This window comes from Dama dama, chromosome 10 (assembly GCF_033118175.1).
Source record: "Dama dama isolate Ldn47 chromosome 10, ASM3311817v1, whole genome shotgun sequence".
Classification (NCBI taxonomy): Eukaryota; Metazoa; Chordata; class Mammalia; order Artiodactyla; family Cervidae; genus Dama; species Dama dama.
The window spans coordinates 23,660,716-23,676,935 of NC_083690.1; the positions used below are offsets into that span (position 1 = coordinate 23,660,716).

General features: G+C 44.3%; 1 protein-coding gene across 1 annotated transcript in view; it reads left to right on the forward strand.

The window, feature by feature from the left end:
- The window catches only part of LCMT1 (leucine carboxyl methyltransferase 1), a 66,064-nt gene that overhangs the window by 27,630 nt on the left and 22,214 nt on the right, over positions 1-16,220 (forward strand). The window contains exons 4-5 of the mRNA XM_061153049.1: positions 7,002-7,078; positions 9,371-9,432. Coding sequence (XP_061009032.1) covers positions 7,002-7,078; positions 9,371-9,432 — 139 coding nt within the window. The remainder of the gene's footprint in view (positions 1-7,001; positions 7,079-9,370; positions 9,433-16,220) is intronic.

Genomic DNA, 16,220 nt, shown 5'->3' on the forward strand with positions numbered 1-16,220 from the left:
ATTTGATTCCTCAACTGTTCTGTTTGGGGTTCTTCAAGGGCAGGTGGGATTACACTCACTCACAGGTAAAGGAAACTTGGGTCTCGTTAGTGGCAGACCCAGCGCTGAAGTTCTGATCTTTGATTCCTGGACTGGATTTTATCACCAAACCTTTTCCCTACAAATATCTCACTGACAGCATTTTTGTTTGTTTCTTTTTTTTTTTTTTGTAGGTTTGTACAGATTTTTCTTGGTTCTTCTATCAGGTGGCAGTAATGGGTATGTGCATTTCTCCAGATTTCTTGCAGACAGAGAACAAAGTAAATCAGAAGGTATAGGCTATAAGTCAACCTGCATTATCTATTTTGTCCCCTGTCACATGATAAGAAGGTCTTTGGTCATAAGAACGCTCAACCTTTCTCTTACTCAAAAATGAGTGGCCTCAACATGGCCCTGGTGTTAATAATTTGCTGCTGCATTCCTCCTTCTGGATAAGATAACTGATATTTATGACGTACTTTTTTTTTTTTTTAATCTATTTATTTATGGCTGTGCTGGGTCTTTGTTGCTGTGCAAGCTTTTCTCTGGTTGCGGCGAGTGGGGACTACTCTTTAGATGCAGGGCCTGGGCTTCTCATTGTGGTGGCTTCTCTCGTTGCAGAGCTTGGGCTCTAGGGCACAGGCTCAGTAGTTGTGGCACGTGGACTTCAGCAGTTGCGGTTCCCGGGCTCGAGAGCACAGGCTCAATCGCTACCGCTCTGTGGCATGTGGGATCTTCCCGGATCAGGGATTGAACCCATGTCTCCTGCATTGGCAGGCAGATTCTTTACCACTAAGCCACCAGGGAAGTCCCTATGAAGTGCGGTTACATACGTGACCTCAGGAATTAACATGAGAACTCTGTTGGGGGAGCTTACACAGATGGGGAATATGGGGTTTTGGAAGCTCTTCCCCCATATTGGATAGCTAGTAGCATTGGGATGTGGGCCAACATTGGCCTCCAGCTCATCAAGTCCCCAATTCCTTCCTCTTTTTTCTGCACACAGCCCTGTGGTCACTTGGGGGCTCTTTTCTATGGGCTAGTTTTGCCTCTGTAACACCGTGACCTTCGTGTGGTTCCACTGGAACAGAATGCAGTGTAAAAGAGTGTATCGCCAGCATCAGTACGGGCTGCTGGAGAGATCCCTCCTCCTGATGACCTTTGGACTTGATCATGCTTTTTTTTTTTCTTTTTCCCCCTCTTGTAGGTGATTTAATCATTAATAAATCTGAGATTTTAATTTCTGAGCAAGGTACACTGAGGCATATGTGCCCCTTGCAAGAAAAAAAGACAAGAGGCTTCCCCAGCGGCTCAGTGAATAAGAATCCGCCTGCCAAATAAATGCACGAGGCCAGGGTTCAACCCCTGATTCGGGAGGACCCCACATGCCACAGAGCAGCTAAGCCCATGCACCCCGACTATTGAGCCTGTGCTCGAGAGCCCGGGGGCCTCAGCCACTGAGCCCATGTGCCGCAGCTACTGAAGCCTTCACGCCCTGGAGCCTGTCCTCTGCAGCAAGAGAAGCCGCGGCAACTAGAGAGGAGACACTGCACGCTGAAACTTGAAAAAAAACCCCACACGACAGTGAAGACCCAGCACAGCCAAAAATAAATAAATTTATTAGAAGAAAAAGAGGCGAGGAAGGGGACTAGCACAGGGCCTCCAAGTCCTACATAGAAATTTGGAAATCAGTGTAATTATCTGATAATTATATTGATCTAAAGGTTTGTTGTTTTTTTTTTTTTTTTTTTATCTAAAGTTCTTCTTTTTAAGACAGATATTATCGGATTTGTTCTCTTAGAGCAAAGGTTGCACAGGCCAAATCCAGCCTGCCACCTGTTTTTGTGAATAAAGTTTTACTGGAATACAGCCACGCACATTTATTTACATCTCACGTATGGCTACTCTGGCACTTGGACAGCAGGGCTGAGTAGTTACAACAGAGATCTTTGTGTCTGCCAAGGCTAAACTCCTTACTTTCTTGCCAGAAAGTTTGCTAATCCCTGTTTTAGAGCTGTATGTGCCTCTATAAAAGAGCAGGGAAATCTTGTCCATTGATCTTGATGTCTTGGGCTCTTGCCACCTGGGACGGTGCCCCCAGCTGCCCCAGCAGAGGCTCCTGCAAGTCACAGGCTTTGTGGGGCCATAAACATGTGAGCTCATTCTGTATAATCTCAGGGGCTCAAGACTGAACAGTCACAGATGCCCATCTTCAGGCAGCAGGCAGGAACAGGGAAAGGTGATCTTGTCATGAGCCAAAAATAAAGGGTAAGTGAAACCCTGTAAGGGTCCTCGGTCCTTTTTTTATTGTCATTTTTAATCGGAGTGTAGTTGCTTTGCAGTGTTGGTGTCGGTTTGTGCTGTAGAACAATGCGGGTCAGCGCGCTTAGTCCCCCAGTCGTGTCCGACTCTGCGACCCCACGGACTGTAGCCCGCCAGCTCCTCTGTCCTTGGGATTCTCCAGGCAGGAATACTGGAGAGAGTTGCCATGCCCTCCTCCAGGGCATCTTCCCAGTCCAGGGATTGAGCCCAGGTCTCCCGCAGTGCAGGCGGGTTCTTTACCATCTGAGCCTCCCGAGAAGCCCAAGTGAATCAGTGTGCATATATCCCCTCCCTCTTGAGCCTCCCCCACCCATCCCGCCCCTCTGTGTCATCACAGAGGGCCTTGATTCTTGGTGGCCCTTGGATTCTGTTTCTGCCCAACCAGAGGATCAGGTGTGGAGGGGAAGCAGTCTCAATGTTGGCCGCCAGTGAAGCAGTCCATCATGTTGCATCTTTGATGAACCTCCCTCTTCTTCTTTGCTGTTCCCTGCTGCCCCCTGGTGGCCACGCTCAGCCCTGGGTGTCTCCCTGCCTCCCGTGCCCTGTGAGCTACTTGGGAGTGGTGTCAGAAGGGCCACAGCGAATCGCAGAATGAAAAGTTGAAGCATCACTTGCCAGAGCCATTTTGCCCTTTTCTGGAGGCTAAGAAAGAGAATGGCCGTTTGTGAAAAGCTCCCGGTGTGCCTTTTAGAAACTTTCTTTTGACAGTGACCCCTTATTCAGAATTCTTAGGAGGATCAAGTGCTCGAGTGCCTGGGAAAGCGCTTTAAAAAGTAAAAAGCGATGTAGGACGCTATGCTGTCTTTCATTTATTTGCTTTGGATTGTCTTTGTGATCTTCTGGAATTTTAGGCCTTTTTTTTTTTAATTTTTAGTAGCTTTTTTGACTGTACTGGGTCTTCACTGCTGCACACAGGCTTTCTCTAGTTGCAGTGTGCAGGCTTCTCACTGTAGTGACTTCTCTTGGTCCAGAGCACAGGCTCTAGAGCACCGGCTCATTAACCCCATGGCACGTAGAATCTTGCTGGACAAGGGATCAAACCTGAGTCCCCTGCGTTGGCAGCCAGATTCTTAACCACTGGAACACCAGCGAAGTCCCAATTTTAGGGCGTTCTTATTTCTCTGTACCTTGTGAGTAAAAGTTCTTGAAAGGTGTTGTAGAATTTCTTAGCAAAAGTCATTTCGGGGTATCCTTTAAACACATCCTCCGAACATCTTCAGACAGCTTTTACCTAGCCCTGCTCTGCGGTCGTGCAGCAGGCGTGTGTTGCAATTCTAAGAGTGAACGGCTGAGGGTGGGTGAGCTCAGGTTTCCTCTGATGGCAGGAAACCGTGTTATCCCTTTGTTCTGTTGCTTTTTATTCTTCCTTCTTCCTTCCCTCTCCTTCTCCCTCCTTCCCTCTTCTTTCCCTCTTCTCCCAAACCAGATCCCCTGACATTTTAACTGAGGACCATTTTCCACGTGGGTGGATCTCCTCATTCTGTTCCTTGCCCTTAGGGGTCACCTTCCTACCGGGAAGTGCGTGCTCATGGTTTCTGCCCCCATCACTCTGTCCTTGGGCAGGTCTGCTCCCACTTCTTGCCTGTCCTCCGTCTCTCATTTGCTGTTGTTGTTGTTCAGTTGCTAAGTCATGTCTGACTCTTTTCTGACCCCTTGGACTGCAGCACGCCAGGCTCCCCTGTTCTTCACCATCTCTAGGAGTTTGCTCCACTCTTCTCCAGTAGTATACTGGACACCTTCCGACCCCGGGGGGCTCATCTTCCAGCGTCATATCTTTTTGCCTTTTCATATTTTTCATGGGGTTCTTGGCAGTGAGAATACTGGAGTGGTTTGCCATTCTTTCCTCCAGAGGATCATGTTTTGTCTGAACTCTTCACTTTGACCCGTTTGCCTTGGGTGACCCTGCATGGCATGGCTCATAACTTCACTGAGTTATGAGAGTCCCTTCGCCACGACAAGGCTGTGATCCATGAAGGGGCCATCTCTCGTTCCTGTCTTCATAAGTGGTATTCTTAGCTGCCGGATCGCTCAAGTCAGAAACAAGGGTATCATCCTTACCCCGCCTTTTTGTTTGTCCTATCCTACACCAAGGAAGCCCCCACCAGGCTCTGGATATCAGCCCCTTTCTGGGTATGTTGGCCAGGTTGTGGGGTGTCTTGTTTCTTGCTAAGTCTTGGGGTGTGGAGAGCTGCTACAGCAAGTGGGGGTGGTGTTTTGTCTTCACAGCTGAAGATGCATCTGAGAAGTACAGTTGAATTGCAGTGTGTTACAGCAGAGTGATTCAGTTATACATACGCCTTTTCCCTTAGAGGTTATTATGAAATATTTACTATAGTCTTCTGTGCTATACAATAGGTCCTTGTTTGTTATTTTCTATATAGTAGTGTGTATATATGGGCTTCCCTGATAGCTCAGCTGGTAAAGAATCCGCCTGCAATTCAGGAGACCTTGGTTTGATTTCTAGGTCGGGAAGATCCCCTGGAGGAGGGCATGGCAACCCACTCCAGTATTCTTGCCTGGAGAATCCCATGGACAGAGAAGCCTGGCGGGCTATGGTCCAGAGAGTCAAGAAGAGTCAGACACGACTGAGTGACTAAACACCCAGCAGTGTATATACATATAAAATTCCCAATTTATCCCTCCTTTCTTCCCCTGTGATAACCGTAAGTTCATTTTCTGTGTCTGTGGGTCTGTTTCTATTTTGCACATAAGTTCATTTGTATCATTTCTTTTTTTTAGATTCCACATATAAGTGATATCTTATAATTTGACATAATATTATGTTAGTTTCATAGTATTATTACACATGATCTCATATCTGCATACTTTTGTGTGTTTGTGTGTGTGTGTTCAGTTGCTTAGTCTTGTCCAACTCTTTGCGACCCAATGAACTGTAGCATACCAGGCTCCTCTGTTCATGGAAGTCTCCAGAACTGGACTCCAGGAATACTGGACTGGGTTGCCATTTCCTCAAGGGATCTTCTCAGCCCAGGGATCAAACCTGAGTCTCCTGTGCCTCCAGAATTGCAGGCAGATTCTTTACCTTTGAATCACTGGGGAAACCCATTTGCATACATTTGCGGCTAAGTTATTGATTAGATAGGGAGGAGAAGCTGGGAAGAATTGTAGCACAACCAGTAGGTGACTGGATGGGGGTGTAACCACTGACTAAGCTAGAAAAAGCAAGAGGGAAGGAGGGCTGTGTGTGTGTGTTTCACACTTTTAAAAATTGTAGCCACAGTAAAAAAAAAAAAAAATAACTGTACACCCCTTCAGTTCAGTTCAGTCGCTCAGTCGTGTCCGACTCTTTGCAACCCCATGAATCGCAGCACGCCAGGCCTCCCTGTCCATCACCAACTCCCGGAGTTTACTCAAACTCATGCCCATCGAGTCCGTGATATCATCCAGCCATCTCATCCTCTGTCGTCCCCTTCTCCTCCTGCCCCCAATCCCTCCCAGCATCAGGGTCTTCTCCAATGAGTCAACTCTTTACGTGAGGTGGCCAAAGTATTGGAGTTTCAGCTTCAGCATCAGTCCTTCCAATGAACACCCCTAGCCAGGACCTGAATCTATGTACATATGTCTGTACACACAAGATAATAAGGGCACCCATGGTGCCTACTAAGGGCAGGCCCCATTCTGAGTGTTACTCATATGTTTCTTCTTTAATGCTCACAACCCTATGAGGTGTTAATCATTTTCTCTACTTTTCAAATAAGGAAACATTGGCCCAGGACTTTAGTGACTGTTCCACGGCCTTCAGCAAACAAGTGGTGGAGTCGGGATTTGAACCTTTCCCCCACCCCCGGACTCCAGAGTACCTGCTATTTACCTCCCCACTGTTCTCCACTATCACAGGAAAAAATAAATATATCACAAAATAGTGCTGACCCTAATTCCATGTGAAATTTTCTGATATATATTACTTTGTTTCACCCCCAGTCTGCTGGTTACAACTTACCACATTGGTTTCTTGACCCTCTAATATGTCTGAAGCTGTTGAGAAATACCCTCATGTCCTGCATCCAAACCACCTCTTAACATCCCTGTGACCATTCTCCTGGTTCAGACTCCCCATCACTTCTCTCTTGGACGACTACAATAATCTCCTTTTCCCCTTCATCCATTCTTGATGCTGAGACCAATTAAATTGGAGAGTACATTTCTGACTATATCGTTCCCCTGATTTTATTTTAATTAATTTATTTTTTGTTTTGACTGCTCTTTGAAGCATGTGGGATCTTTGTTTTCCCACCAGGGAACAAACCTTTGCCCCCAGCAGTAGAAGTGTGAGTCTTAATCCCTGGACTGCCAGGAAAGTCCTCATTACCCTGCCTTTAAATCCTTAAGCACCCCCATTGTTCCTTGGGCCCTAGGACTTGGTACATGAAAGTGATCCGTAAATGTATGAGTAATAATTATATAAAAATTGCAGGTGTGCTCAGTCACGAAGTCGTGTCCCATGGACTGTAGCCCACCAGGCTCTTCTGTCCATGGGATTTCCCAGGCAAGAATACAGGAGTGGGTTGCCATTTCCTTCTCCAGGGGATCTTCCTGACCCAGGGATCAAACCTGCGTCTCCTGCATTAGCAGGCAGGTTCTTGACCACTGAGCCACTGGGGAAACCTTGTATAAAGATGACTCTCTGTTTTTTTTCTCAGGATGAAGATCTTCTACCAAGGAAATATTTTGAAATCGACTTTCCGATGATAGTCACGAGGAAGCTCCACAGCATCAAGTAAGTGTGGCCTTGGTCGGAAGCACGAGCCTGGTGGGATTCAGAACCAGCTCTTGGGAGACCTCAGGTCTGGGTGCAGGAGACCGCACGTTTCATCCCCTCCCTGCTGTCTCTCTTACCCCAGGACCCTCATTCCAACGTACTGTGCAGTTGTCAACAGGAAATATACCGTCCTTTGTCACTCTTCTCTCTGTTTATGTCATTCCCTTGAACATTAACAAAAAAGTGACTTATAGTAGATTAGTAATCTGAATTAAAAAATTATTATGGAATATAGTTGATTAACAATATTGTGTGTTAATTTGAATTTTTGTGTGTATTTTGCCTACTCCTTTATATCCCTAGGGTATAGAAAGGTGCCTGGCCCCAGAATAGATATGTAGTAGAATTCTTTTTTTTTTTTTAATAACAATAGCATATTTGTTTATTTGTTTTTTTGTGCATGCTGAGTGCTGGGTAGGCTTTCTCTGGTTGTGGCAAGTGGGGGCTACTCTCTAGTGTCCTGAGGGCTTCTCATTCTGGTGGCTTCTCTGGTTGCGGAGCACGGGCTCGTGGGCAGTCAGACTTCAGTGGTTGTGGCTCTCGGGCTTAGTGGGATCTTCCTGGACCAGGGATCAGACCCGTGCCCCCTGCATTGTCAGGTGAATTCTCAACCACTAGACCATCAGGGAAGTCCATTCAGAATTTTTTGAATGAATGAATGGGAGGCTGAAATTATAATTACTCTATAAGAGATGTTACAGGGGCCATTCTGAGTTTAGTTTTCAAGGAGTTTGCCAAGTTGTAAGTGATGAGTTTGCTAATCTTTGCCAATTTTCTTTGCCCACATTAAATGCTTCACTTGGATGGACCTCCTCAATCCTCAGAGCCGACTCATAAATTAAGTGGCATCATTGACCCCTTTCTACAGGATGAGAAAACTGAGGCTCAGAGAAGTTTAGTTAATTTGCCTAAAGTCACCTAGCTAGAAGGGGGTGGAATTGAAATTTAAACCCTGACTTCAAGACCAAGGTTAAGGTTTTCCAACAGTTATAACCTACAGGTCCACTCTCCTTTTTATAATGGTCATCTCTAGACATCTAGAGAGAATTGGAGGTCATTTTCAAACTTTATTTTTTTAGTTTATCCTTGTATCTTTTGCCACTGCAGGACATGCAAGGACATGCAAGACACTGCATGTCTTGCAGGACATGCAAGAGACACGAGTTTGATCCCTTAGTCGGGAAGAGCCTCTGGAGGAGGAAATTGCAACCTGCCTCAGTACTCTTGACTGGAAAATTCCATGGACAGAGGAGACTGGAGGGTTACAGTCTAACGGGTCACAAAGAGTCAGACATGACTGTGCACACACACACATGAAAATAAGTTTTTTTACGCTTTCTAAAGACAAAATTATCTCTTACATTAAATATGCTTTGAAGCTGCTATACTGTAATTCTGATGTTCTGGGAATACTACGAAGTGTGACTGAATACAAACTGTGACTAAACTTGTTGGAACTCTTGAGTGAAATCAGGGCAAATAGGCTCAAGGCCCAGGGTGGTTTTCTGGGGTTAAAAAGCATTGACATATGTATATGGTTGTTGGGATATTGAACTTGGTTCTCTGATTCCTGATTTTTCGCATAGTCTTTTTTTTTTTTTTTCTGTCCATACCATGGCCTGTGGGATCTTAGCTGCCTGAACAGGGACCAAACCCAGGCCCCTGGCAGTGGAAGCATAAGTCCTAACCCCTGGACTGCCAGTGAATTCCCTAGTTTTTTGCAGATTCTTGATTGAGGGAGTTATCACATAAATGTTACTAAACTTTAGGTCCCAGTAGCAGTCAATATTTTTAGTTTGTCTGTGAGAAATAATAAGCTATCTTAAAAAGTTCTGTTTGAGAAGAGGCAAGACACTAGTGATGACTTGAAAAATACTGGAACATTTGAATGATTCTTGCTAGCCTGTCTGTAGCTGTTTCTAAGTGTGTTGTGATCTGTTTGTGATTTGATAGCAGATTCTCAGTGTAGAGCTTAGCTGACCTAACCTGAGACTTATATCCCATAGACTTTTACTGTATGGGTCTAAGGTCAAGTGTGATTAAACAGATGACCGTTTGGCGTGGTCCTTCTTTTGAACACTGGTGATATTGGATTGGCCAAGGAGTCTGTTGCATATTTCCATAACATCTGATGGAAAAACCCGAGCGAACTTTTTAGCCAACCCAGTATCTGTTTGCTGTGTCTGTGTGAGTGTGTTTTAGCAGTAAATGAGCTACTTGCCTCATCTTTCTTTTTCCCATCTTCTGCAGACTGAAACCTCTCCTATCAAAACCCATTTTAGACTTGCATTCAGAGGACACACTTCAAATGGGCAAGTATCTGTAACCTGAGTCATACAACCTGGGATGTAGGACCATGTCAGCTCTTTTTTCCCCTTTTCTTTTTAAAGATTGAGTGTGAGTGTGTGTGTGTATTTGTGTGTGCGTGTGTGCACGTGTGCACTCACATCTATCCTTCTGTTGCTACAATGTTCTCTTCCACCACTGTTACCAGGAAGAAATTTAAAATGGTTTTTGGTATGACTCAGGCTTCCTTGATAGCTCCTGCAATGCAGGAGACCCCAGTTTGATTCCTGGGTCGGGAAGATCCACTGGAGATGGGACAGGCTGCCTACTCCAGTATTCTTGGGCTTCCCTTGTGGCTCTGCTGGTAAAGAATCCGCCTGCAATGCGTGAGACCTAGGTTCGATCCCTGGGTTGGGAAGATCCCCTGGAGAAGGGAAAGGCTACCCACTCCAGTATTCTGGCCTAGAGAATTCCATGTACTGTATGTATAGTCCATGGGTTCACAAAGAGTCAGACGCAACTGAGTGACTTTCACTCACTTGGTGTGACTCACCTTAGATGTCCATAGGTCCCCAATCCTAAATCCTTTTTTTTAGAGAGAATTTAAATTAGTTGTCAGTGTTTCAAAAATAGGAGATTTTTCATGAAAGTCTTGATTTCCAGTTTTGCTTGGAAATATCAGATCTTGGAAAACATCAGATCCTGACTCCTCCATGGTGGTCACTGGGCAGCAGCCGCCTTGGTTAGACAGGTCGTGTCCTTCCCAGCTCTGACCCCCGCCACCCATTCTTTTCTCACACCTGACCTGCTTCCTGGTTTATGTCACCTGCTTGGCACCTGCCTTCATTTTTCCCCTCAAAATTGTTTTTTAAAATTTATTTATTTGGCTACACTGGGTCTTAGTTGCAGTACTCAGGATGTTCCATCTTTCTGCAGCATGCAGGATTTTTTTAGTTGTGGCATGTGGAATCTAGTTACCTGCAGAGGAATTAAACCTGGGCCCCTTCCGTTAGGAGTGTGGAGTCTTAGCCACTGGGCCACAGGGAAGTCCCTCCCCCCAAGTTTTAAGTATGAATGCTTGCAACAACACTTTCCTCATTCCTAAAGCCTCTCAAATTATAGTAAAACTCTTCCAGAATGTTCCATCATTCTCAGTCTGTATCTGATAGAGACGTTAAGGGGCCTTATTAAAAATTCAGGTCAGAAAATGTGCTTAGATAGGATGGCCTTCTCGGATGGGTGATGTAGATAGCACAACCAATGTCAGATAATTAGGTACGCCTCCTCTTTCACATAACCACAGTGCCTTAGACACCTACTAGTGATCAGATTACTAAGAGAGTTTCCACAGAAAATAATATCTCCCCCATCCTCTGTTGCCCTTATACAGATTATAAGTAGAAACTGTTCAAGCTTTGTCATTTGCTGACCAATTTGCTTTCTCCACACTTTGCCTATCACAATTTTCTATGTGTTTGGTTAATATTTGAGTCAGAACGATTATCTGTAGTGAACTGTGTAATATTTTGCTGGAACTTTGATCCATCAGTGTAGAAACACACGAAGGAGAGAAGACCTTCCCCTTATCCAAGATAACCAGTGTTCCTAGTATTTTCTCATATAGATGAACAGGGTACCCAGAGAAAGGTGAATATACATATAATAAAGTACATACATAAATATAATCCAATGCCTGGTACATAAAAGATTCAGTAAATTTTTGTTGAATGAATGTCTATACAGATTGATAAATATCTGTTGTAGTTTAACATGTATTTGTTGAATGAATGAATCTATGCTTCTATATATGAATATAGGTTTATATGTAATTTTATTTTATTTTTTTATTTTTATTTTTTTTTAGTTCTACCACTTTATTGCTACCAACCCATCTCCCTCCACCCTCATGCACACATGCTCAGTCATGTAATCCCATGAACTTCAGCCAGCCAGGCTCCTCTGTCCATGGACTTTTCCAGGCAAGAATATTGGAGTGGGTTGCCATTTCCTTCTCCATATATGTAATTTTAATAAAATAATTTATACATACTGTTCTGTGACTTGCTCTTTTCATGTCCTGCTAAATCATGACTGTCTTTTCATGTCAGTGTATATAATCCTTCCTCATTATTTCTAGTGGCTTTATAGCCATTTCCTCTGCACGGAAATTCCATTTTATTTAATCTAGTCCCTACTGATGGTCCCTGATAGCTCAGTTGGTAAAGAATCTGCCTGCACACTTCGCCGCTGCCTCCAGTTCCCGGCAGCAGCCTGCAGGGAGGCCGACAGGTGGGGCTGGGCACGAGCCCGGTGAGCGCAACCTTGGATCTGACAGCCCAGGGGAAAAAAAAAAAAGAATCTGCCTGCAATGTAGGAGACTCAGGTTCAATTTCCTGGGTTGGAAAGATCCGCTGGAGAAGGGATGGGCTACCCATTCCAGTGTTCTTGGGCTTCCCTTGTGGCTCAGCTGGTTAAGAATCCACCTGCAATGCAGGAGACCTGGGTTTGATCCCTGGATTGGGAAGATCCCCTGGAGAAGGGAAAGGCTACCCACTCCAGTATTCTGGCCTGGAGAATTCTGTGGACTGTATAGTCCATGGGGTCGCAAAGAGTTGGACACAACTGAGCGACTTTCACTTTCACTGATGGTCATTTAGATTGCTGCCTTTTTATGTTTCTATATTCAACAGTGTTGTAGAAGACACGTGTATATGTGCATATTTGCAGAAATTGCTAGGTTAAAGGATTGTGCATTGTGAATTTTAATAGCTACTACCAAGATGATCTCGAGAATTCTTTTTATTAATTTATGTGTTCGCTAAGAGTAGATGAGGATACTCTTTCTCTAAATCTTCTAACGCTGGATAGTTTCATATATTAAATATTTTTAAATATTGGTAGAAATTTGCCAATCTGATTAGCTGAAATGATGTCTTGTTGTTTTAAAATCTTATATAACTGAGTTCTAGTGAGTTATTTTTCTTTCATTTCATTGGTCTTTGGGAATTTCTTTGTAAATTTCCTTTGTCCAATTTTTTCTTCAGTTGCAGTGTTTCCTTTTTTTTCTTTTTCAGTTTATAGGAACCCTTATAAAGATAGTTCTTTGATAAATGCCTTTTGTCAGTTTTTTTAATTGCAGATTTTTTTCTTATTTTTGCTTGTGTTTTTTAACTCTGTGTCTTAATGTGGGTAAATTTTCCAGTCTTTATAGTTGTTGTCTTTTCAGCCTTTTATGGTTGTTGATGTTGCCACTGTACTGAGAAAAGAGAAATTGAATAAAAATAAATTAAAATTAAAATGCAAATGAAAATCTGAGAAAAGTGATAGGTGATAATAAAAGTGACAAAAATTTTAAAATTATTCTTTTTCTTCAAACCTGTGGGTCTGTCATTTTAAGAACCACCACTGTTTATCAATAAGAAAGAAAGAGTGTTGACAAATTAAACAGATACATTATCAACTGTTAGATGCATCCTGATTTCAGACATGTTAAAATGTTTTTAAAAATATCCATCTTAGAGTTAATGATAGGTGTTTTCATAAGCTGAAGTATTCATAGGGGAAAAAATTAAAAATATATATATGGATACACAATGAAAAATAAATCATGATGAGTGCTTAAAAAGTTAAGTCAGGTTCTATGACTTTCCTGCTTAAATCTTCCCAGAGCTGAAATCCACATGGTTAATCAGTCAAATGGATGCCTCCTCATTTTATTTTCGACCATAGTAACTAGGATCTCGCCACACTGCCCTCCTGCTGTCCTCTGATTGTGCCAAGCTCTCTCTCATCTTCAGACCTTTCTTTTTCCTCTCCCGTTGGTCTGGAACTCTTTCCCCCTGGTTTTGCTTGATGGGCTCCATGTCGTCACGCACGTCTCATGTCAGCTGCTACGTCATACTCCACGCATACTCTTCTGTTATTGTTCAGTTGCTCAGCTGTGTCCAGCTCTTCGCGGCCCCATGAACTGCAGCACACCAGGCTCCTCAGTCCTCCACTGTCTCTTGGAGTTTGCTCAAATTCATGTCCATTGAGTCAGTGATACCATCTAACCATCTCATCCTCTGTCACCCCCTTCTCCTCCTGCCCTCAATCTTTCCCAGCATCAGCGTCTTTTCCAATGAGTCATCTGTTCGCATCAGGTAGCCAAAGTATTGGAGCTTCAACTTCAGCATCAGTCCTTCCGATGAATATCCAGGCCTGATTTCCTTGAGGATTGACTAGTTTGATCTCCTTGCTGTCCAAGGGACTCTCAAAAGTCAGTTCTCTGGCACTCAGCCTTCTTTATGGTCCAGCTCTCACATCCATACATGACTACTGGAAAAACCATAGCTTTGACTGTATGGACCTTTGTTGGCTAAGTAATGTCTCTCCTTTTTTAATATGCTATCTAGGTTTACCGTCCTCTTTTCTTCATAGCACTTAATACTCTGATGTTATCTTGATTCTTCATTTGTTCTGTGACTCACTGTCTCCCTCTCTGAAGGGATAAGCCTCATGAGAGCAGGGACCCTTCCTGTCTCATTCATCCCTGTACCGCCAGCACCCAAAACAGTGCCTGGGACACAGAGATTGTTAATGGAATAAACACGTACCTGAAGGCTTGAATGAACGAACATTTATGTGTTTGTAATCCATCTCAACTCCTGTGTGGAACTGGATGAATATGAAGTAAAAAGGGCAACCCAATCAAAGCATTTCCAAATATCAGGCATTTCAACTAACCCTAAGAAGGAGAAACTCTAGGGAGAAGGTTGTTTCAGTCAAGGCAAGTGCAGACAAAGGAGGAGTGTGCAAGGATGCTGAAAGCCCAGAGTGACTGAACTTGGCAGTGGGGCGGTGTGCGTGGCTCACAGGGAAGCTGATGAAGCCGTCAGGGACTGCATCACCTAGGATCTTGGAGGCCGGGCCAAGAAGTCTGGACTCTGTTCTGAGGGAAGTGGGATCCTGTTGCCACAAGACCACCCCCCATCTTTGTAGTGCTCTCTACACTTGCCCACTGTTCATCTTCCCTGCTGGATCACAGGCCCCATGCGGGCAGGACAGGATCTCCCTGTTCATCCTCTTATTCCCCAAACTCAATGCCCCGGACATAGTGAGAACTCAGCAAGTATTACCAGGTGGACTGATGGACAGGCAGACCAGCAAAACTTCTGTGTGGTCCAGAAATCCACCTGAGGCTGAATCCATTTTACAACACGCCGCCCCCCCCCCCCCCCCGCCTCTTTTTTAAACTGAAGTGTTCTAGGAAAATCTATAGACTTAGAAACACCTTGCAGTCCTAATAATGAGTCTGTCTTTGAAGACATACAATAAATGAGATTGATGGGCTTCACTCCAGCTTAACAGCACATAGGAACCCATCTCTCTTGAAATGCTGACTTGGAGGTGATGGAAGAGATCATGACTTGTATGCCCTGTGGATTCTGTGTGTGTGTGTGTTTACACTGTTGCATTGTGTAAATCTTACACTTCTCCATGCCTTTTGTAGGCATGAGCTTAATGAGGCAGATAATTAAAGCCTGTGTGAGCTTTTGCTCTGAAACAAACTACTGGAAAGCACATGGCTTAAGATAACAGCTGTCTGTTTATCTCACCATCTTGCAACTTGCCAATTTGGGTTGGGTTCATCTGGGTTGGGGACTTCACTGGTGGCTCAGATGGTTAAGAATCCACCTGCAATGCAGGAGACCCAGGTTTGATCCCTGGGTTGGGAAGATCCCTCAGAGAAGGGAATGGCTACCCACTCCAGTGTTCTTGGACGGAGGAGCCTGGAGGACTGCAGTCCACAGGGTCTCAAAGAGTCAGACATGACTGAGTGAATAACAGTTTTCATCTGGGTGGAGCTTCTCAGCACCTGCCTGGATTTAATGATCTGTGTCTGGTCTTCACAGAAGACCTCCGTGACATCCTAGGCATTGGGTCAGAGAAGGAGTCCCTACTTTCCTTGGATCACAGTGCCCTAAGCGCCTCAGTAAACTTTTCATAGTGACTCTGGGTTACAAAACATATCAACAATTCTGTTTATTAATAAGTTTAGGTTCAAGCATTGTAAGCATTTATATTCTAACAGTTTCTTGATCATTTGAAAAAAAAGATGCATACAGTTTAAGAACAAATGCTCTTTTAGTTTCCTTCTTAAATAACCACAGTTACTTCCAATGGGATACGTGCTCTTGTCCGGCACATCATGACCTTGCCTGGGAGCCAGGTGGGACATCACCACCTGTTCCTCTTGCAATATTGCAAGTGATGTTTGAGCAGTAGTGGCATGTTTTGTTTTTTTTTAAGTCGCAGTCATATCTGATCAACTTTGCAGAGATAGAGTGTCATTAAAAGTGAGTGTACAGAAGTCTCAAGTGGACACTGTGACTGCTTTGGACTGGTGGTTTGCTTGCGTCTGATCCATGTTGAGTGTTTCTGTGTTTCCCTCAAAAATTTATTAAAACATCCTGCTCTGCCAAGTTGGTTGTGTTGTCCCAGGACACCTCAGGGTACACAGATTGGAAACCAGGAAGCTTGTACTTTAAAAAAATAATAATTTTTGGTTGCACTGGGTCTTTGTTGTGGGGCATGGACTCTTTGTTGCTCCGTGTAGGTTTTCCCTCGTTGCGGCAAGTGGGGGCTGCTCTCTTTGGGGTGCTCATTGCAGTGGATTCTCTTGTTGCAGCTTGCGGGCTCTAGAGCATGGGCTTCCATAGTTGTGGCACACAGATTTAGTTGCCCTGCGCCATGTGGGATCTTAGTTCCCAGTCCAGGGATCGAATCCATGTCCGTTGCACTGGCAGGCAGATTCTTAACCACTGAACCATCA